Source organism: Sycon ciliatum, chromosome 7 (genome assembly GCF_964019385.1).
Source record: "Sycon ciliatum chromosome 7, ocSycCili1.1, whole genome shotgun sequence".
NCBI lineage: Eukaryota > Metazoa > Porifera > Calcarea > Leucosolenida > Sycettidae > Sycon > Sycon ciliatum.
The window spans coordinates 18,820,213-18,844,788 of NC_088649.1; the positions used below are offsets into that span (position 1 = coordinate 18,820,213).

The window sequence follows — 24,576 nt, forward strand, 5'->3', positions numbered from 1 at the left end:
CTGCTATGTAAACATGCATAAGCGACCTGGGAGTAGGAAAATCCAGATATTTGGAGGGTTCGAATTTCTTGATTCGAGAAGAGATGCCGAGAGTGGACATCACTAGACTTGGAGAGAGAGAGAGAGAGAGAGAGAGAGAGAGAGAGAGAGAGAGAGAGAGAGAGAGAGAGAGAGAGAGAGAGAGAGAGAGAGAGAGAGAGAGAGAGAGAGAAAGAGAGAGAGAGAGAGAGAGAGGGAGAGAGAGAGAGAGAGAGAGAGAGAGAGAGAGAGAGAGAGAGAGAGAGAGAGAGAGAGAGAGAGAGAGAGAGAGAGAGAGAGAGAGAGAGAGAGGAGAGAGAGGGAGAGAGAGACAGAGACTGGAAGTGAAAATTAGAGAAAGATAGCTATTGAAAGAATAAAGAAAGAATCTACTTCGAAGTAGCTGCTGACGAACTCCACGAGTAGCGATTTAACTACGCCCATTGCATGCAAACAGTAACACAAATAGCAAGGTAAAATGCTGTAGAGAGGTGGATGCCAGTTAGCACGGCCCACAAATATTACGAATTCTTGAATTTTACATCATTGGCATTAGCTAATATTCTGCTCGTCATACGATGCCTGGAGAAATGTTGAATATCACCACAGGTGGGTTGTCGTTGACACGTTCGATTCCAATGAATGTTTCTGCTGTCGCTATGACGTTGCTCTCACAGTCTCGAAGTTCCCAAAGTACCTGAGATGAAAAGCAAAGATACACAAACATCACGTGACGTTGTGTGAAGGAACAACATGCCGTAAATCTACAAATTTCGGCTCATTGAAATTTCGGCCTCCCGGGGCTAAAGCACATTTCGGCGCATTAAATTTTCGGCCTGCCCTGATGCTAGCCTGTTTCGACTAAGATGCCATCATTTTTCGCATCTTATGCTTTTCGCAACTGTACCAAAGCAAGTGCAAGTTGCTGAAACCGCATCCATATTTCAGAAAAAGCTCAAAAGTTGCTGACATTGCAACTTAAAATGGGAGAGTTCTTGTGCACAAACCACCAAAAAGGAGAAGTGCTGCGACGGCAAACTCGTACACCCCTTCGTGCTGTGCATACAGTACGGAGAATGGACGAGGTAAATGACTATCTTGCACGCATTTTTGTTGCATGGAAATCATACGCATACAAATTTCTCGTAGCAAGTCTATATACAGCAGACCGTGGTGTTTTCCGCTGAAGCGAATCCGCAGAAGCGACAGTCTCGCTTCGAAAATTTTGGAAGAAGCGGATTGGAGTTTCCGCTGAAGAGGAAGTTCCGCTTTTCGCAGTTGCCATGCAATTTTTCGCTCCTGCCACCTCGCTTCAGCGTATACGCTACTTTCGAGTGCATGTGTGACCGGGCCCTAAACAGCGAAAAGTTGCGAAAAAAAGTGGCGAGCATCTTTGGAAAAGTTGTAATTATAGGGCCCTAATTATGGGGGAGCGGGGGGGGGGGTTGAAGTTGATGCAAGTCTCAATCAGTGGAATAGCGTTAAAAAACATAATTATTTTCATACAACCTACTTGCATACGTACATACACGCATACGTACATACACGCATACGTACATACATTAATTTTCGGGGTAACTGCCTCTTTTACGGGCAAAAGAAAGTCATGTAGACGTGAAAAAATTGAGATACCATGAAAGGTAAAATACAATTTTATTCAAGTAAAATACATTGGGAAACTCCAAGAAATTCCACGTAAAACAGACGAAATTCAGTTCTTATGCCTACCCCAGCACCATCCTGCGTCGACAGGCCTGTCAGGTTCCTTCTAGACCCGCGTAGCCGGAGGTCGACTGCATGGATCACTGCAAATTGGCTGCGAACTCGCACCCAAGCCATGATGATTGAAAATGGCTTGTCCCACTTGAGGGCGAGGCGACCAGCAAGTCGCTTCTGATAGCTGGCATACATACACACATACATGGCGTACATACATGCAGACATGCATCCAGACAAACAGACGGGTCTACTTTACGCCACACTTACCACGCGGTCGGCCATGGATATTTCGTCGCGAGTGTTCGCGTACTCCGTGTTTTGAACAATGGTCAAGATGTCCTCGGTCGAGATTGGCATACCATCTGTTGACGTGTACACCAATTGTCTCGGTAAGAATGTCTTCTGTAGAATATAAAAGTTGAGGAGAGAAGAGGAAAACAAAGAACAGAACAGGGCATAAGTTATGAGTCTGAGTTCACCAACTAGACCAGACGTTGAACAGTAAGAGGAGTAAAATTTAGCATAAAACTCACAACGAGTATATGTACTGAGAAAGTCACTGGTGAAAGTATGGTTTTTTTAGGACTGAAACAATGATACCGATAACTCGCACACGATCGTTAAGAGTGCAATCGCTAATGGTCAGTGTTCAAAACGAGTGCTAAAGATCTTTATGCATGCATATCAGTGACAGTATTTTAGCCCTTGCACTCCATCCGACAGTGGATACAAGTACTTGGTCCGGCTCATCGCAATTGTCGCTTATCCCCCACGCACTTTTTGACAGGTAAAACCCAGTCCAATCACGATATCTAACTTACTTTTGCTTGGGAGGTCGTGATGGCAAGATCAAAGGAGGCACCAAAGAAAAAAATTAATGATCGCGACTAGCGCTTTGAATCGCGATGTATTCGACTTTTTTGGGAAGTGGGAATCTGGCCATTCACTGTCTGTGTTGCCAAAAGCCAAGCACAGCGACCCGAAGACCGGAACTGTAGCAGGGGAAACTGACATCCTGGCCTGGAGAGCGTGACAGGCACGCGTGCACCGCAGAGGAGTATGAGCGTCATCATGGTGATGCTGAAGAAGAAAGGTGTTTTGATGCGATGCGCCCGGCCGACGTGTTGGTTGTTCCTTCTAATGGTGGACCTAGCAGCCGCATTACAAGAGTCGTGGCCGGCGTATCCAGTGGAGCATATGACACCTGTCTGGAGAGGCCTGTATGCCTCATTCGAAGGCTTCGTTGACACACACTGTGGTGACACACAGGTCACACTGCCCACAGTTCCTTCAAGCACCGAAGTGACAGCCACAACTGTTCCTTTCCCATTGCTGCCATACGACAGGCTGAGAACGCAAGAGATACTCTACCAGTCTACGCCAGCAGCTAGACACCAGCAAATGTCAGCTCATGTAACGGCGCGGCTCAAGAGATGCAGAGTTGAGTGAACTCTGGACCTGTATTACTAGTGTGAGTGCAAGAACGCGCTCCTTCGCTGATTTATTTCATGCATTTTGCTTACCTTGCTTCCTTTCTTCGACTCGCTTCACCTGATTCCATTGCTGAAATTTTGTTCTTGTGGCGGAGAGTATTCATGTATCATGCTTCCTTACTATGCCTGTTGGAAATTTTACAGAGCGGTAAAAAAACTCCTGTTCTTAGTGGCGAAAGATAAGCGACACTTGCGATAAAACGGACCAAGTACAGTTATGTGTTGTACTTGCAAGCGCAGTAAAATTGATTTGTGGCTCTGAAAGAGATTGGGAGAGACGACTTTGTCTTTTCGGTTCATTTGTGGGAGAGGTCGGTCGTAAGAACGTAAGAGCAGTTGCCAGAGGGCGATGACAAAATTATCCACTCTAGAAACAATATTGAAATTTTCTAGTTCATGTCCAGATGTCTACAGTTGTCAACAGTGCACAGCCACAAACGTCTAACGTAGCAAAGGTATCGTGGAATTTCTTCAATCGATAAAACCAATATATCGATCGTAAATGATGTTGGTTGATCGTTAGGAGTTATTGAATGGTCGTTTCAGCCCTAGTTTTTTTCTCGCGTGGAAGCCGCACTGTAATGTACATGTAATGTGCACCCAGATGTTTTCCTCACGAAGAACAGACATCCACCCTGCATGTCACCATTCATTTTACCATCGTAGTGTAAGCCACACTGACTTTTTTCTGGGTGAGTTAGGAGTGTTTCAAGTGCGACTCTATACAAATAATCTCAAATGATGATATAATCACCCACTCCATGCAAACCATTTCCAGCCGTGATGTGATCAGATGATCTGTAGCGTGTGCTCAGCATCCAGCAACAACATCCTACTAGCACTGCGTAGTAGTCACAACTGCAGATCAACACAAACTGCTTCGACCCAGCATCCTTGTCGGGAACGAAGCACAGAAAGCCACGTCCTGACTCACCATAATATTAGGTGACATCACCGCCTTGGTGGGGAAGATCTTCTCGAATGCCACATCATCCAAGGTGCCAGAAGACCTAATATGGGACACGAGAACATGCACCAAAAAGAAGCAAACTACAATGTCTGTATCTGGTGAAGGCAGTTTGCCAAAACGTTGTAATATTATATAATGAGTGGAATTAGTGCTGTCACAGTTGTCACCCATTTACCTTCCTTCTCACCTTTTTACCTTCTGACCGTCTCACCCTCCTTCTCACAATATTCACACCTATCTGATATATATAAGCGCTGAGCAGGATCCTGCTCAGCCTCTTTCTTCAAATATCAACTACGACCTGTTACAAGTGCAGTGTGTGGGCTCTGCTCTTAACTGTATTTGAAACTGCATTTTCATAAACAGTTGAACTGCATTTTCATAAACAGTTGAAGAAAGTTGAAGAAACGTGCTAATAATCTTATTGTTTGCAATGGAATTTTAGTCGCATTGGATAACAAGTTCCTTGCCCAGTTTTAGGTTCTTGTCATGCTTTTGTCCGGTGTATTCACTGACTGCGAAACAGAGCCGGTGGAACCAGTGCGGTTGGTTAGGCCATAGCCGGACCAAGTCTCCGCTCAGCGACGGGTGTTAGCTGGTAAGAGGCTTGTGTTTACTCGCCACATCATACACGACAGTATGACTAGCTGTAGTGCAGCGGGACCAGTCAAAAAACTGATTGCGCCAGTCAGGTTAAGTGTGCGCCTTGATGTGACTGGGGTAAAATCATTCTACAGACCAACATGACAGGACACGCACACGCATGCACAAGATCAGAGCATCATGTAAAACTTTAGCTCTGTGGACGTCTGGCTGGCAACTGACTCACCAAATCAGATACACACAAGAACACACACGAACACATGCACACACATCGCGCGCCCACATACACACACACACACACACACACACACACACACACACACTCACACAAACACACCAATGCACAACAAACCGTGCACACAGCTACGTACGCTGTTAGCTCTATGGACGTCTGGCAGGCGGCTGACTCTCCAACCAGAGTGGCTGAATGCTGCAGTGAGAGAATGGTGGGAGCAAGCTGGTTCTCGCGGTACATTGTTCGGAACACCGTGCCACTTCCATCCAGTAACAGAACATCTGAAGGGCAAAACCATGAAAGCAAGAGAAACTGTATCATCCGAATCCACACAGTCAATCATACATAATTATGAAAGCCAGATTTATTCCTGTAGAAGCCGATGTGCGGGCTAGGCTTCTTCTCACATCAAGCTTCCATTCAAACCAGGTATTTCTACGTACACCAACACTATAATCAGGCGCCATCTGCCGACAGTGAAACTTGAAAATCAAGCTTCTATTCAAAACAGACTTCTTTATGAGATAGGCTCTAATACAAGTCACTACGGAGTGCAATGAGTTTTTAACACCCTGATATACACATCAGGGGCGTCGGAAGGTATTTTAGTGTGGTACGGTCAGCCATCTGAAGTACTATTTACTCGTGGGGGAGTGGCAGCTGAGCCGAAAATTTTGGAAATTTAGATCCCAGATCAGTGTATTTTATCGATTCACGGTGTACCTGGGGCAAAAAGTGGTATGGTCAATACCGTAGTGACCGTACCGTGTCCGACGCCCCTGCACATAATTATAGTTTTTCTCTGTTTGGTACTTACCAACAGCGATGTTGAAGGAACCGTTAACCTCTACTGTTCTGCTATCAAGAGTTACTCTGGTGCGGCAGACTGCCGGGCCTGCATGAAGGGCTGGGTCGGCCGTCTGGATCTGGAAACGAAAGGTAGTAGTCGGTGGCGCCCCACTGACAACGGAAATCGAAAAAGGTCCCACCACCATACCACTGCTCAGTACCACAACGACTTGATTCGACGCCGGTGGTGGATCGCTGCGGATGCGACACACGATTTCAATCCGTTCACCGGCGACTCCAGTGACGTCATTGACCGAGACCACGGGTGGGACTGAACGTGGAGCAGAAACACACACACACACACGTGTGCACATACACGCGTGCATGCACACATACATACACACACGCATATATATACACACATATACACATAGACACACATAGACACACACACACACACATAGACACAGAGTACCTAGCAATCAGGAACTTTACCGGCTGCAGAAAGCACCAACCTTCACATCCAACAAAATTATAAAATTAAATTTTGTGGTTAACGTGAGACGGAATCTGACAGAATTTTCCGAAACCATGGGAACATCACCGCGGCTCAAGGATCGATGAGCCAGTGTAAAAATGGGTGAATATGTTAGTCCTGGGTTGGTTTGGGGTTACATATACGGGCTATTGTTACTGCAGTTGTGTGCATCATTCGCATAACCTCTGTAGCACTACTGTGGTACAGTCAGACCTTGCTTATCCGGTCCTCTTTTATCCGGATCCCTCGCCAACCCGAAGAAAATCGTTGGTTACCGATTTACAGCACGTGACATGCATACATACAATGCATGTAGGTGTGTTCGATTATCCGGTTCCCTCGCCTATCCGGATATTTTTCGTGGAAAACGGATTTGTGTGGCTGTGCAAGGTCTGTTTGTACAGATGACCACAATACAGCTGATAGCATAACAAACCACTGTGCTCCATGTCATCATGGCATGACAACTCACAGTCCGTCAGCAGAGTGCCGACGTCCGTTCCAGAAAGCTGATTGGCCGGAAGTGGTTGATCCAGCGTCACCCTACATGTGTAAGAACGGGACCTGGTCTGCATCATGGCCGTATCAACCAGCAGTGTGGACGTCGTAGCGTTGCTCGTGACGCCCACCGTGATCTCGGTTGAGGACAAGAACCATGAGAAGAGGAATGGTGGTGTACCAGCTGTGGTGTCGCACACTAGTTCTGCAATAGTGCCATTCAGAACAGTCTGGGTGGGTGGGGTTATTCGAACCAAGGGCATAACTGCAGAGGACAAACAAGACATACGATGAGTTCCATGTCCATTCTTAGTGTGTGTGTGTGTGGGGGGGGGGGCTTTTACTCCATTGATCAAATTAACGGTGATAAATATGATACTCCAGTGAGGTTTATACTCTATTGAGGTTTATACTCCAGTGAGGTTTGTACTCCAGTGAGGTGTATACCCCAGTGAGGTTTATACTCCAGTGAGGCTTACTATGGAATGAGTCTGCAGGGCAATGCTCTAGCGAAATCGAAGTTATCTTAGGCCTGAAACGATTATATCCGTTATCCGTCTAATCGATCATTACAACGAAGCGATTTCGATTATGCTGTCTGTTTAGAGTAGACGATTCTAAAAATTAAATAAATAAAAAATATTTAAACAATCGTCGTTGTATCACTCACACTCTTCAAGTAATACCCACGCACCATTACATTTATTCACACAGTATCACATTCATCTGCCACTACCTTTCTCACATACACTATATTCACACATTGCAAAGGTGCAAACTTCGCTTTTTGTACTTGTTAGCTGCTGTATTTCTACCTGAAACCATATTTGCTACATGTATATAAGTGTGTGTTTTAGTTATTACATTTTTATGTGACGGCGTTCCACTGATGACAGTCACAAGAAAACGTTATGGAACTTGACTTTCTTCATTTTTGCTGTTGTTATGAGTGCACAATTTATCTTATAAATAAAAAATAAAAAATAAAAAACCTGCAGAAGATGTCATGTACATGACTGACTGTATGTACATGTAGTAGGATACGATAAAGTTACGTACATTGCAGATGGACAGTGCATGTACGCATGCACAATATACTTTGTCCTTTTCCGATTATCCGCACTTTTTCCGGTCTAGAAGGGCTGTTTAATAGTAAAAAAAGTAATAAGAAAAACTGACTGTCTGCACCCGCACATTTCTAGGACGCAGTAATCGATAATCATAATCGATAATCAAATCGATACAAGGGTAGGTTAAAGGGGAACTCCACGAAAAAATGAAACTTTGATAGCCTGTAGAGGTTCGGGCGCTGAGTCGATTGGTCTTTGTCCGAAGTCTCTACGACGAAGCGTTCTTGAGATATTTCACTTTGAAATTGCAAAAACGGGGGCCGCGCCCTGACGTCATGCGGCCATTTGGTTACATCATCACGGGCTGCCTACGTCATTGTGGCAAAGTCGTTTCTCTTCGCCAGTCTACAAGCACTAATTTTAGTTGGTATTTCAAGGGAAGATGGGAGATTCCGAACAATCCTCTGTCCCCAGCAATGAAGGCAGCGATGCTGAGGCCAGTGAGGACGACCAACAGCCCACCGCCGCGTATGGTTGGGGCAGGGAGCCCAGATACTCTGCTGAGGAGCTGCCATCGCGTGTAACAAATGTGGAGGAAGAAGATGCGTCAGCAGCTGCGTCCGACAGAAGACGAGTAGCTTGGCCACCAGAATCTCGATTCGTTTGGGACTCCGACTGGTGCGAGCGTGGACAAAAGTGTATAGCCATGCCCAGCCCGCGGGAATGATTTTGCTGGTAGGATGCTGCCGTCGCTGTCGACAAGACGGCCCAAGGTTTCTTGCGTAGCGGACCTCGCAGATTACGAGATCGTATCCTTGCATTAGGCTGTGCTCATCACTGCTCTTCGAGGTTATCTCGACATGCAGAAGCCGCCAATGCCAGTGACAGAAGAGTCTGACATTAGGTAAGCCTCAATTAGTTTGCCTTGACTTGTCTTGTGAGGATTGCGTATCAGCATGATACACTTATTCTTATTTTTTGGGGAAATTTATTGTTGTCAGGCGCACTACAGTAGGCGTCGCACAAGAAAGACATTGTACTGGTAGTTATCACAAGTTTCATGCATGACACAAACAAATTTCTCTTTGCTCCGAGTATGTCTTGACTTATCTTGTGAGGATCGATGCGCGTAATGTTTTGTGTGTAACTAATTATTGTTGTCAGGCATAGCACGAACAACGTTGTTCTGTACTATAGACCGTGCTATCACAAGTTTTCACGCATGACTTACATTTGTCTTTGTCATTTTCCCTTGGATTGGTACAAGATCTACAAAGTATGGTAGGTAGTGTTCTGTGTGTGAAGAGAGCACTGCACACAGTTTATGAGCACCATGGGTGCATTAATTTTGATCACACCCGAACCCATACTTTATCGTTTCAAGCGATAGACTTTGTCAATAAACTCGTTTTCTAGTATACCATGGCATGCAACGTACAAGCGTGGGGTCAAGAAAGCGTACACCAAAATAATGCACAAATTCTGGCAGGAGAGTAAGAAATCTGTACTTTCTGACCAAGACATCTCTGTACTAGTAGGTAATCGAACGCGTCCTAATCAGTATTCATCCCCCAGATCATTGGAATTCAATTTGAAATCAGCAATTATGGTAAATTCTACAAGACCCTCCATCTTTGTACCAGTGGACACTAAATTAGTATGGCGCGCGCACTGAAAGTGCAGGTAGGTACCGGTAGGTGCAATACAGCGCATATGTAGAGTAAATGAGTATTTGACTATAATAATTATTACGGTACAGCAATGTGGTATGTGTACAAGCACTCATCATACACATTCCATATGACATTCTGTGTTTGTGTAGATCTCTACGCTATGCGGCACACAGGCAGTACACACTATGTACACGGCAAATTGGGCAAGCATGTTCGTTGTCGTCTTCCAGCCTGCGTTGTGAATACCATCAGGCAAAGATATCCAAATCCTGCACCACCTCAGCCTTCTCAGGAGGCTTCCACCTGGAATTTGGCAGGGAAACACGCTTCTCCAAGGCAGGAACATGGAGGTTGCCATTTGCAACCGCTACCACCTCACACATGAGCTTGTCAACATACTCATAGCTCTTTCTGTCGTATAATTTTCTATTTGGCCACAGTCTTCTTTATGCTTTGAGAACTGGACTTTATACCTTCCTATCGCGGTCTTTTTGGTTGTGCTGTGGCGACGGTTGACATTGACGTCGTCAAGAGCTGCGAGATGTGCGTGTCCAATCATCCCCAGAATTGAGAAACGAATGCGTTTGAGAATGTAGTTTGGCATGACACTGTGATATACCTGCATGGCAAAAAGAATGTGGAGAAAACACACTTGCTTAGACAATATACTGCTGTATGAGAAAATGGAAACTTCACCGTACAGGACGACTCTTGTTCTCAATTGCATTGTTCGTTTCATTCCCTGTGTTGCCCATAAGAGACGGGAGCAAAAATGTTGCAGCAGATGTTTGTTGTCTTCTGGCGTGGAGTGGCGGCGTCATTAGATGTACACATAGTCATTTCACTAAGTATACCACTACTACAGCATATCTACTATCCTTAGGCTAGCGTGCGTGCGAGTGAGTTTGAGTATGTGGGTGCGTATGTGTGTGTGTTGTTGTGTTTGTGTGTGTGCACGCACACGCACGCGCGCGCATGTGGGTGATGGTGTGAGTGCATGTGTATAATATGTGTAGTTCCTACTGTATTCCTTGCACAATAGGTCTTCACTTACTTTTCTATCGCATACAACCAGAACCCATTCCTTGTTCGAAATTAGATTTTTTTTGGCCTGGTGATCCCGCAAGCGTGGAACTCGGAGTGTAATATATTTTTGTTTCACTTTACTTGCACTATTCCAAGGCTGTCCAGACTTCTAACAACTGCTCTGAGTGATATGGTATTCATGCAACCATGCCTAGAAGTAGGGTAGCTGTTATAAATAGAGACATATCCACGCAATCAACTTACACTGGTTCAGTTTGGCAGGATTGGTGAGACAGTTCGTCGTGCATGCTGCCTGCACATCGCAAGCAAACAGTTCTGTAACCTTCGTACTTGCTGGGGGTCTGTCTGTTTGCGTCCCAGTTGATGACAGATGTGCACAGTTTGAGTACTGGTATGCGCAAAGTTACTGGGGTAATATCGTTCATCAGCTAGCTGCAGTCGGAGTTGATGGGGTGATGTACTCTTCTGATCCTGATGGGACGTATCTCGCCCTGCTTTCTCAGTTGCAGCTTGTTGAGTTCGCTTTGCTGGAGGCTCACGGTTCGGAGGGCACTGGTACACTGATGAGGGCTTTCCTGGACGGCGTACTCGTCAAAACTCAGCTCTCAAGTCCCTCTGGATCATAAATGCAGCGAGCAAACATAGCTCGTGCTGCGAAAATAGGCTTGAAATTTTCACGACGCATTGCAACATCTCGGCGCTTTGCCAGGTCTCCATCCTTTGGGAATTTGAGAAAACTAACCCCAGGAGGATGATGTGATACTGGCACAATCAACAACACAACAATTTGGCATTGCAGCGGCTCAGGCGACTTGGCAAACTACTTTCTGAAGTGACTTTCGTCCTGAAGAAAGTGAGATTCAAAATCCAAGTATTTTCGCACATTGCCACAATGACGTCACACATACATTGGTATGGGGCGTGGCTAAAATTGAAATATCTCAAGAACGCTTTCTCGTAGAGACTTCGGACCAAGACCATTCGACTCAGCGCCCGAAACTCTACAGGCTATCAAATTTTCATTTTTTCGTGGAGTTCCCCTTTAACCGACAGTTGAAAAGTGTAATCGTTTCACCCCTAGTTATCTTGATGATCTTTCAGGGTGATAAATGCTTCTGACTTAGCCAGTACGTCCATCCTGTTCTGAAGATCTAGACCCTCAGCGATCTCCCTCGCCTCACTGTTGCCTTCATCGTACACATTCTCAGGCGCGATCTGGTAGTTTTTGGTGAAATTCTCTCTCACCAGCTTGTTGTATTGATCTTTTGGAACTGGGTACAAATTCCGAATTTTATAGGCTTTCACGAAAATGTCCTTAGAATTTTTGATTGTTTTTTTGTCTTTTCTCATAGCGTCTTGGAGGTTGTCCGCTACGTAGCGGAAGCTGACCGTTTCAGCCACGCAAATGAGGTACTCTTCAAAGGCCTTCAGTTCATCGACTTGCGGAGGACATGTCCTGCTCTTGAAGCCTTGAAGCGTTCGGGTTGCTCATCTTTGCGTTCCTCGCCATTGAGGTAGAACAAGGCGGAACACCTCATACGCTTGATGACTTGCTCAATCCTGTCAATCAGACATTTCCGAAGGTACTGCTTGGGTGACGGTAGAGGGATGTTCTTCAGGGAATATCCCAGTTGTATTGACCTTGAAACGACCATAGCTAGCTTGCAGTGTAGGGGTAGAGTCCTCGACTGGGAAGAGCCAGGAGCGTGGACAAATCCGTTCAACCCCGAGCTGCAGAGAGTGCTCAATTTCAGAAACAGAGCTTAGTACATAGCAGACTCAGCGCAATGCTGGGCAGATCCGAGTATCAGTTGCCTGATCATTGCCTAGCGGCACAAAACTCAGAGTTACAACCAACCTGATCGTCTCCCGCTGAGTCTGCTATGTACTAAGCTCTGTCTCTGACATTAAGCACTCTCTGCTGCTCGGGGATCAACGGATTTGTCAACTTCTTTGATACATTCGTAACTTAAAATTACAATACGGACATAATAGCTACTGTAATGTCGCGTATCAAGGGGGCACCACGTCCACGATTCATGCCTGCGATGCTGCACCGCTGCTTTGCATGTCATGATTGGAAGCTGTGGCTTTTATAAAAAAAATTAAAAAAAGGCTACTGTAATGTCGCGTATTAAAGACGGACTTATTCCTGTAGAAGCCGATGTCAGTGCTCGGTTACTATTCACATCACACGTCTATTCAAACAAGGTATTTCTATTTACAGTAAAACCTTTAAGAGACCAACCCACGGTGCAAGCAAAAGCGGTCGTTAAAGCAGGGTGGTCTTTAGAATCAGGTCCCACAGTCTCAAACAAGGTATTTCTATGCATGGTTGATAAATATGGTGGTAAACACACCTGGCAATACGGCGGTAAACACACGCCTGCCCACACACGCTCTCTAGGCTGCAAAGTTCTGGCACAGAGCTCTCCTTCTCGCCACCACCACCACCACCATCAGTTCGCGCCTGGCGCCTGGTCGATGCATGGCTGGCGGTATCCGGGATAGCAGGCTGGTACATCAAGTAGCGCATGGCACATAGATGATGACACAGCAACGACATAGCTCGATTGCGACGTACGTTTCGTCCCCGCTGGACTTATCAGGCAATCTTCTTCTTGGATGTCTTCATACGGAGCTTGACTCGGGAGAATGAAGTCGAAAACACCACTGCAGCTGTACTTATGGTTGATAAATATGGTGGTAAAGACACACCTGGCAATATGGCGGTAAACACACGCCTGCCCACACATGCTCTCTAGGCTGCAAAGTTCTGGCACAGAGCTCTCCTTCTCGCCACCACCACCACCACCATCAGTTCGCGCCTGGCGCCTGGTCGATGCATGGCTGGCGGTATCCGGCATAGCAGGCTGGTACATCAAGTAGCGCATGGCACATAGATGATGACACAGCAACGACATAGCTCGATTGCGACGTACGTTTCGTCCCTGCTGGACTCATCAGGCAATCTTCTTCTTGGATGTCTTCATACGGAGCTTGACTCGGGAGAATGAAGTCGAAAACACCACTGCAGCTGTACTTATGGTTGATAAATATGGTGGTAAAGACACACCTGGCAATATGGCGGTAAACACACGCCTGCCCACACACCATATTTATCAACCATAAGTACAGCTGCAGTGGTGTTTTCGACTTCATTTCTATGTATGTCAACACTAAAACCAGGCTATCGCTCGAGTCGACAGTGAAACTTTAAAATCAGGCTTCTATTCAAAACAGGCTTCTATACGAGATAGGCTCTAATACAAGTCATTAGAGTATAGAATGAGTCCTTTAACAACCCGATATGAACATAGATCTTTTCTCTGGCTGCTCCTCACTATGTTATGTAACTAAAGAACAGTTTTAAGAGAGACTCACCGACGAGACCAGCGATGTTGAAGGAACTGTTAACCTCTTCTGTTCCGCTATCAAGAGTTACTCTGGTGCGGCAGACTGCCGGGCCTGCATGAAGGGCTGGGTCGGCCGTCTGGATCTGGAAAGAAAAGATAGTAGTGCGTGGCGGCCCACTGAAAGCGGAAACCAAAAAAGGTCCCACCACCATACCGCTGCTCAATACCACAACGACTTGATTCGACGCCGGTGGTGGATCGCTGCGGATGCGACACACGATTTCAATCCGTTCACCGGCGACTCCAGTGACGTCATTGACCGAGACCACGGGTGGGACTGAATATGCGGCAAAAACACGCACATACACACGTACATGCATATACACACGTGCATGGACATGATCACATACACGCATACACACACATATTATTATACTTTTATACACACACACACACACACACACACACAAACACACACACACAATAACACACAAAATCACACACACACACACACACCTCTCTCTCTCTCTCTCTCACACACACACACATACACACACACACACACACACACACACACACACAAATCTCTCTCTCTCTGTCTCTCTCTCTGTCTCTCTCTCTCTCTCTCTCTCTCTCACACACACACACACACACACACACACACACTTCTCTCTCTCTCTCTCTCTCTCTCTCTCTCACACACACACACACACCCCCCACACACACACACGCACACAAACACACACAAAACCACACATGTGAAAACACATTCACACACAGAAAACTTAGTAATCAGTAACTTTACCGGCTGCAGAAAGCACCAACCTTCATATCAAACAAAATTATTATAAAATAAGATTCTATGTTTCGGATTAGACAGCATCAGACAGTTTCCGTTATGCATACATTATGCATACATGTACATTGCATATATGTGTGTTCGATTATCCGGTTCCCTCGCCTATCCGGATATTTTTTTTGTGGAAAACGGATGTGTGTGGTTGTGCAAGGTCTGTTTGTACAGATGACCACAATACAGCTGATAGCATAACAAACTAATGTGCTGCATGTCATCCCATGACAACTCACAGTCCGTCAGCAGAGTGCCGACGTCCGTTGCAGAAAGCTGATTGGCCGGGAGTGGTTGATCCAGCGTCACCCTACATGTGTAGGAACGGGACCTGGTCTGCATCATGGCCGTATCAACCAGCAGTGTGGACGTCGTAGTGTTGCTCGTGACGCCCACCGTGATCTCGGTTGAGGACAAGAACCATGAGAAGAGGAATGGTGGTGTACCAGCTGTGGTGTCGCACACTAGTTCTGCAATGGTGCCATTCAGAACAGTCTGGGTGGGTGGGGTTATTCGAACCACGGGCATAACTGCAGAGGACAAACAAGACATACGATGAGTTCCATGTCCATTCTTAGTGTGTGTGTGGGGGGGGGGGGGCTTTTACTCCATTGATCAAATTAACGGTGATAAATATGATACTCCAGTGAGGTTTATACTCCAGTGAGGTTTATACTCCTGTGAGGTTTATACCCCAGTGAGGTTTACACCCCTGTGAGGTTTATACACCAGTGAGGCTTTACCCCAGTGAGGTGTATACTCCAGTGAGGTTTATACTCCAGTGAGGTTTATACCCCAGTGAGGTTTATACCCCAGTGAGGTTTATACTCCAGCGAGGCTTACTATTTAATGAGTCTGCAGGGCAATGCTCTAGCGAAATCGAAGTTGTCTTTAGGGCTGAAACGATTATATCCGCTATCCGTCTAATCGATCATTACAACGAAGCGATTTCGATTATGCTGTCTGTTTAGAGTAGATGATTCTAAAGAATAAAGAATAAAAAATAAAAAACCTGCAGAAGATGTCATGTACATGACTTACTGCGTGTACAGGTCCTCCCTCGTTAGTAGATAATCTCTGGGCAATCGAAAAAGTTATCTTATAACGAGACTTATCTTGTAGCAGGACTTACAGGTAAAGGTGAAATAGGGACTACGTCTTACTTACCGGGGCTACCCTCAATACAACCTAAATTATCGATGCTTCAACTCGTTATAAGATAATTGAAAAATATCCAACATAACTCTTCCTTGCATGAAAAGGATCGTCCATATTCGCGAATACATAGATATATCACGTTTCGTCTTTCTGCTTTATCCTACGTGTTTTTGCCTTGGTCCTGCATGATCAGTATTATCTTATACTGAGGGGTTGGAACTCCAGGGACCTGGGCAAAGGGTCGGTATGACGAATTTTATGTACCAACGGATTATGTTGTAACCGGACCTGTAAACAGTTGTATAGACCACGTTTCGCCTGGGGATTTCAGATTTCTATTTACTAACGGGGTGTTTGTACTAACCGGACTCGTTATAACGAGGGCGGACCTGTAGGATCCGATAAAGTTACGTACATTGCAAATGGACAGTGCATGTGCGCATGCGCAATATACTTTGTCCTTTTCCGATTATCCACACTTTTTCCGGTCTAGAAGGTCTGTTTAATAGTGAAAAAAGTAATAAATATAAACTGACTGTCTGCACCCGAACATTTCTAGGACGCAGTAATCGATATCAAAATCGATAATCAAATCGATACAAGGGTAGGTTAATCGATAGTTGAAAAGACAAGTTAGTGTAATCGTTTCACCCCTAGTTATCTTGATGATCTTTAAGTGTGATAAATGCTTCTGACTTAGCCAGTACGTCCAACCTGTTGTGAAGATCTAGACCCTCAGCGATCTCCCTCGCCTCACTGTTGCCTTCATATTACACATTCTCAGGCGCGATCTGGTAGTTTTCGGTGATATTCTCTCTCATCAGCTTGCTGTATTGCTCTTTTGTTCATCATCATCATCATCATCTGCGTTGCCAAAAAAATAATAATAGTAAAATAAATAATAAAATAATAAACGGCATTATGCAGCTGTGTAAGCAGTAGATGCACAGTGTGACTGCCAGGCATCTCTGTCAGATGCCAATTGGCAATTCTCATGCAGAGATATACCAGTCCACGAAACGATATTGTCAGCAAAGGAAATTTTCGGACGACCACGCTTTCTCTTACCATCCACGACACCAAACATCACGTCACGTACAAGCTCGCAGCCAGATGGGCGGCTCTTTTGTTACTTGGGACAAATTCCGGGTTTTATAGGCTTTCACGATGATGTCATTAGAATTTTGATCGTTTTGGTGTCTTTTCTCATAGCGTCTTGGAGGCTGTCTGATACTTAGCGGAAGCTGACCGCGAATCAGGTACTCTTCAAAGGCCTTCAGTTCATCGACTTGCGGAGGACATGTCCTGCTCTTGAAGCCGAAGCGTTCTGGTTGCTCCTTCTCGCGTTCCTCGCCATTGAGGTAGAACAAGGCGGAACACCTCAAACGCTTGATGACATGCTCAATCCTGTCCTTCAGACATTTCCGACGGTACTGCTTGGGTGGCGGTAGAGGGATGTTCTTCAGAGAATATCCCAGTTGTACTAACCTTGAAACGACCATACCTAGCTTGCAGTGTAGGGGTAGAGTCCACGACTGGGAAGAGCCAGGAGCGTGGACAAATCCGCTGAACCCCGAGCTGCAGAGAGTGCTCAATGTCAGGGAGAGAGCTTAGTACATAGCAGACTCAGCGCAATGCTGGGCAGATCCGAGTATCAGTTGCCTGATCATTGCCTAGCAGCACGACACTCATAGTTACAACCAACCTCAACGTCTCCCGCTGAGTCTGCTATGTACTAAGCTCTGTCTCTGACATTGAGCACTCTCTGCTGCTCGGGGATCAACGGATTTGTCAACTTCTATGATACATTGGTAACTTAAAATTACAATCCTGACATAAAACCTACTGTAATGTCGCTTATTAAGGGGGCACCACGTCCACGATTCATGCTGGCGATGCTGCACCGCTGCTTTGCATGTCAGGATTGGAAGCTGTGGCCTTAGAAAAAAAAAAAAAAAAGGCTACTGTAATGTCGCGTATTAAAGCCGGACTTATTCCTGTAGAAGCCTATGTCAGTTCCCGGCTACTATTCACATCACACGTCTATTCAAATTAGGTATTTCTATTTACAGTAAAACCTGGTCTAACAGACCACCCCACGGTGCAAGCGAAAGCGGTCGTTAAAGCAGGGTGGTCTTTAAAATCAGGTCCCACAGTGTCAAACAAGGTATTTCTATGTATGTCAACACTAAAACCAGGCTATCTCTCGAGTCGACAGTGAAACTTTAAAATCAGGCTTCTATTCAAAACCGGCTTCTATACGAGATAGGCTCTAATACAAGTCATTACAGTATAGAATGAGTGCTTTAACAACCCGATATGAACATAGATCTTTTCTCTGGGTGCTACTCACTATCTTATGTTACTAAAGAACAGTTTTAAGAGAGGCTCACCGACGAGAAAAGCGATGTTGAAGGAACCGTTAACCTCTTCTGTTCCGCTATCAAGAGTTACTCTGGTGCGGCAGACTGCCGGGCCTGCATGAAGGGCTGGGTCGGCCGTCTGGATCTGGAAAGAAAAGATAGTAGTGCGTGGCGTCCCACTGGCAGAGGAAATTGAAAAAGGTCCCACCACCATACCGCTGCTCAATACCACAACGACTTGATTCGACGCCGGTGGTGGATCGCTGAGGACGCGACACACGATTTCAATCCGTTCACTGGCGACTCCAGTGACGTCATTGACCGAGACCACGGGTGGGACTGAATATGCAACAAAAGCACGCACATACACACGTGCATGCACATGATCACATACACGCATACACGAACACACACACACACACACACACACAAACACACACACACAACCTCACACAAAACCACACACACACACACACACACACACACACACACACACACACACACACACACCTCTCTCTCTCACACACACACACACACCTCTCTCTCTCTCTCTCTCTCTCTCTCTCTCTCACAAACACACACACACACACACCAACACACACATACACACACAATCACACACAAAACCACACACGCACACACATACACACAAACACACAAACACACAAACACACAAAAACCTATCTCTCTCTCCCCCCCCCCCCACACACACACAAACACACACACACACACACACACACACACACACACACCTATCTCTCTCCCCCCCCCCCCCCACACACACACCCCCCCCCCCCCACACACACACACCCCCCCCCCACACACACACACACGCAAACACACACACCTCTCTCTCTCACACACACACACACACCTCTCTCTCTCTCTCTCTCTCTCTCTCTCTCTCTCACAAACACACACACACACACACCAACACACACATACACACACAATCACACACAAAACCACACACGCACACACATACACACAAACACACAAACACACAAACACACAAAAACCTATCTCTCTCTCCCCCCCCCCCACACACACACAAACACACACACACACACACACACACACACACCTATCTCTCTCCCCCCCCCCCCCACACACACACCCCCCCCCCCCCCACACACACACACACCCCCCCCCCACACACACACACGCAAACACACACACCTCTCTCTCTCACACACACACACACACCTCTCTCTCTCTCTCTCTCTCTCTCTCTCTCTCTCTCTCTCTCTCTCACAAACACACACACACACACACCAACACACACATACACACACAATCACACACAAAACCACACACGCACACACATACACACAAACACACAAACACACAAACACACAAAAACCTATCTCTCTCTCCCCCCCCCCCACACACACACAAACACACACACACACACACACACACACACACACACACCTATCTCTCTCCCCCCCCCCCCCCCACACACACACACACCCCCCCCACACACACACACCCCCCCCCCCCCCCACACACACACACACGCAAACACACACACACACACAAAGACACATTGTGAAAACATATTCAAATACAGAATACCTAGTGATCAGGAACTTTACCGGCTGCAGAAAGCACCAACCTTCACATCCAACAAAATTATAAAATCAAATTCTATGTTTCGGATTTGACAGCATCAGACAGAATCTGCGCAACCATGGGAACATCACCGCGGCTCAAGGATCAATGAGCCAGTATAAAAATGGGTGAGTAGGTTAGTCTTGGGTAGGTTTGGGATTAAATGTACATGCTTTTGTTACAGCAGTTGTGTGCATCATTCGCATCTTGGGCACCCTGTAAGAAGACCTTAGGGTCTGTTGGGAATACCCAAGTAAAACAATAAAACGAGAGAGCTTGGAAGCTCAGGGCCCTACGCTATGCTTTTTTCACTTGATGACCTAGACAAAAAAAGCATAGGGATGATCTTAAATTCTTATAAGTTTCTACTTTTTGTTTTTAGACATAACCTGGGATTCGAACCCGCACTATCGCCCTGGATGCATCCCCAGACACACTTCGCATACATACTAATTCTTCAAAGTTGCTTCACATTGTGATCTTGTATTTGAAAGCCCTATTTGAATATACATTGTGGCCAGCTGTCTTTGATTGTACGGTACGATACGGGACAGGTACGGGACAGGTACGGTCGAGGGTAATACGACACAATCTACCGCCTTGACGACGGCAAAAAAAGAATAGGGATGTTATAAATTTTTCAATTTTTCAATTTTTTTCAGGCATTACCTGGGATTCGAACCCGCAAATAGGGATGTTATAAATTTTTCAATTTTCCTATTTTCAGGCATTACCTGGGATTCGAACCCGCACTATCGCCCTACATGCATTCCCCCATACACTTCGCATTAATACTCATTCTTCCAAGTTGCTTCACGTTATGATCTTGCGTTTGAAAGCCCTATTTGAATCAGGGAGTAGTACAATACCACTCCCTGATTTGAATAGTGCGGCCAGCTGTATGTGGCCAGCTGTGTTTGATGGTACGGTACGGTACGGGACAGATACGGGATAGCCCCAGGCGTGACACAAACACACAAACACACAAGCACACAAACAAACACCAAATTAAGGGTTGGTTCACATATCGCCGGTACGCGCCGGGAGTCAACGGGAGTGGGCCTCTTGCAACCTCTCCCGGCGCATTACGATTATGTGAACCAGTGCAGTCGTAACAAAATCATACGGTAAAATATCGCAAGGGACCGCCGGCAAAGTTGGACAGTGCCCCAACTCTTGCGATCTGCCCCGGGGCGCCGATCCCTACAATTTTGACCAAAAGTGGTTTGTGAACCGTTCGCGCCGGTGATCGCCGGCTGCCGGGAGCCAGACTTTGTCAAAATATCAAACCAATACGTGTCCTAAATTTTCCTAAATTGAAGCTAGAGAGGAGGTCCGTTCGCCATTCTTGTAGTCGCTTCAAGGTGGCAAATAAGTCAGCATACCAGCCCGTCCTTCTCGGATGATCTGCTTGATCATTGTGCAACTTATGAGACAAATACAATTGAAACAAATAAAAATATGATGGATACATTGGCAAGTTCTTGTGACTTCACCAACGTTTGCAAGCATAATTTCGACAAAATCGCTTACTAGACTGCAATAAAATGTGTAGAAGTATTTTCATGATCTCCAGTAAAAGGTAGCACCGAGTGGCCATCACCGAAAGACCTTGAGCTACTGAAGAAACAAAGAATTCAAGCTTCAATTGGCAAACCTGTCGTAGCATTTGGGCACATTCTGTACTACTTTGTAGTAGATTTGGTACTCGAACCGTATGCGCAACGGATCGGGAGCTGGCTCACCGCCGATGTCTTGCGATGTCTTGCGGCGCCGATTTTGCTTATGTAAACCAACCCTAAAGCTGTGTGGACCCTGGCTGGCGCGAGACGTTACTGAAGTAACGTCTTCTGCATAGCTACGGGAATAATAATGCAATACAATACAATACAACACAATTCGCATAACCTCTGTAGCACTATTGTGGTACGGTCAGACCTCGCTTATCCGGTCCTCTTTTATCCAGATCCCTCGCCAATTGGAAGAAAATCGTTGGTTACCGATTTACAGCACGTGACATGCATACATACATTGCATGTAGGTGTGTTCGATTATCCGGTTCCCTCGCCCATCCGGATATTTTTTTGTGGAAAAGGGATTTGTGTAGTTGTGCAAGGTCTGTTTGTACAGATGACCACAATACAGCTGATAGTGTAACAGGTAGCCGAGTGGCAGGCGCGGTGCAATCAACAAGAGTTAGTTTTATACGACTTCTCTGAGGCACACACCTGGGATATAATTATTAGTAAAAGAAGAAGCGGCAAATAAATAACTTTCTCTCCGGTGTACACCTGGAGGTTGAATACTTCTTCTTCTCGGTTAGCTTTCTCGTTGCTATAAAATCTCATCTAAACAGAAATGCGCAGCAGCTTTTATGCAGCAGACGCCGTACGCTTACATACGGAGACACACCAAACATACATCAGGCAAAGCTCCGTATTAGTTCCGTACTACTTCCGCATTAGCCAGGCAGGGATACTACTATAGCATAACAAACCACTGTGCTGCATGGCATGCATCCCATGACAACTCACAGTCCGTCAGCAGAGTGCCGACGTCCGTTCCAGAAAGCTGATTGGCTGGGAGTGGTTGATCCAGCGTCACCCTACATGTGTAGGAACGGGACCAAGTCTGCATCATGGCCGTATCAACCAGCAGTGTGGACGTCGTAGTGTTGCTCGTGACGCCCACCGTGATATCAGTTGAGGACAAGAACCTCGAGAAGAGGAATGGTGGTGTACCAGCTGTGGTGTCGCACACTAGTTCTGCAATAGTCCCATTCAGAACAGTCTGGGTGGGTGGGGTTATTCGAACCACGGGCATAACTGCAGAGGACGAACAAGACACACGATGGGCTGCTTGTGCATGTTTATACACAGTGTGTGTGTGTGTGTGGTGGGGGGGTCTATACTCCGATCAAATTGACCATGATCAATAGGATAGATGTCTGTATTTTGTGGTAAAAAGGGGGGGGGGTGCAGCTTATAACCCAGTGAGGTTTATACCCTGGAAAACACAGTAGTTTTCATGCACATTGGTGTTGGCAATATCAGGTGTCCAATGCAACTTAGTATCATTTACCAGCAGATGCACAACAATACGCATGCACATCGTACTGGATTTTAGTAATTATTTTATGCCGCTTGGTTTTGGCATTCTGTATCACAAAATATCTGTTTTTTGCAAATAAAGCTTTGCAGTGCATCGTTCCACACTGCTTACTCACGCTTCCAAATCAACACCCAAAGCATAGAACCACACCAGAAAGGCAGAATCTATAGAACTGCTGGGTTTCATACACAGAGCAAAGTTACGGCAATCCTCAGAAAACAAGAATCCATCAATATTTCTTCAAAAGGTCAGGTTCGCCTCTTGTAAAATGTTCTGAAGATGGGTGACTGGCGCGGCCCGAAACGTCGATAATATTTTCGACATCACTAATAAAGGATTTTTTCATCCAGCGCATGAGTAGGCGCGAGGCTAAGGAAGATTGTACCTGAAGAGCACCACTTACAATGTACGTAGTGCTGATCCAGGCACAAACGTCACCAGGGACACTCCTTTTCCAGGGCGAAAAACACCCCGTGAAGAACAGATAGCAGCGTGAGTCAGTGTCGCTCATGGAGGTGCTGAACAAACGCTGAGGGGGCCGTTGGCCATTAACAACGCTGTTGCTTACAAGCCATCTCGCAAGCCCGCGCTAGGGACAACTATGTGAAGAACAGGCTGATACGACTTCGGCGATACGTCAAGCTCAACTGATGAGGGTTGAATTCCCCGAAACACTGTGTATTCAGCAAGGAATGGTGCTTTCTTGCAGGTTTGCCGAGTGGACTGTTCGATGGACTTCTCGTGTTCTTGAGTTTGCAGTCGTGAGTCATTCAAGTGAGAATTCAAGTCGGCAGGAAAACCGCGAGCTCCCATGTAGGGAGCAACACACAATTCCTCAAGTATCGGCGAAGTCGCACTAACCTCTTCTTCACATTGTTGTTCCCAGCGCGGGCTTGTGAATGAGATGGTTTGGAGGCAACAACGTTGTGAATGTCCAACGGACCACAGCGCTCTTTCAGCACCTCCATGAGCGACACTGACTCACGCTGCTATCTGGTGTTCACGAGGTGTTTTTCGCGCTGAAAACGGAGCGTCTCTGTAAGTTTGTATCCCTGGTGATGTCTGTGCCTGGGAGCACTATAATTATAAGTGGTGCTCTTCAGGCACAATCTTCCTCAGCCTACTAAAGCTCTACTGATGAGAGGTGAATGCCCCGAAATACTGTGTATTGAGCAGGGACCGGTGCTTTCTTGCAGGTTTGCCGGGTGGACGGTTCGATGGACCTCTCGCGTGCTCTGGATGGCAGTCGGGAGTCAGTCAAGTGAGAATTCAAGTCGGCAGGAAAATCACGAGCTCCCGTGTAGGGAGCAACACGCAATTCCTCGTTTCGTAACTTATGTTACAAAAATAGATAGTTTTCCCTTTCATTCATTATTTCTAACCCAAAGGGAGGTGCATAAGCTTGTCACAAATTCGACTCTCACAGCAGGGCCAGAAGCTTTCAACAATACCATGTGAGGATAACTATAAA

At 46.1% G+C, this 24,576-nt stretch overlaps 1 protein-coding gene and 1 long non-coding RNA gene across 2 annotated transcripts; one reads left to right on the top strand and one right to left on the bottom strand.

Annotated features, from left to right (window-relative positions):
- Positions 1–255: 255 nt before the first annotated feature.
- On the bottom strand, positions 256–22,817 carry LOC135821670 (uncharacterized). Its single transcript, XM_065334669.1, has 10 exons — positions 22,529–22,817; positions 18,411–18,719; positions 15,099–15,389; positions 14,038–14,346; positions 6,838–7,128; positions 5,856–6,158; positions 5,175–5,319; positions 4,165–4,240; positions 2,005–2,139; positions 256–715 (listed from the first exon to the last, which is right to left on the bottom strand). Exons 1-10 carry the CDS (start codon positions 22,815–22,817, stop codon positions 590–592), a joined length of 2,274 nt encoding a protein of 757 aa, XP_065190741.1. The 3' UTR covers positions 256–589.
- On the top strand, positions 8,200–10,084 carry LOC135821160 (uncharacterized). The gene is made up of 2 exons (XR_010554306.1): positions 8,200–8,837; positions 9,756–10,084. It is a non-coding gene; the product is annotated as an uncharacterized LOC135821160 (long non-coding RNA).
- Positions 22,818–24,576: the final 1,759 nt, after the last annotated feature.

Bases quoted from the DNA above. Each gene is read 5' to 3' on its own strand.
- LOC135821670 (XM_065334669.1), bottom strand. From the start codon at position 22,817: ATGCCCGTGGTTCGAATAACCCCACCCACCCAGACTGTTCTGAATGGG. The intron at 14,347-15,098 runs GTGAGTTGTCAT...CCGCATATTCAG, and splicing joins CGGCACTCTGCTGACGGACT to TCCCACCCGTGGTCTCGGTC. The intron at 716-2,004 runs GTAAGTGTGGCG...TTTTCATCTCAG, and splicing joins TATCCATGGCCGACCGCGTG to GTACTTTGGGAACTTCGAGA.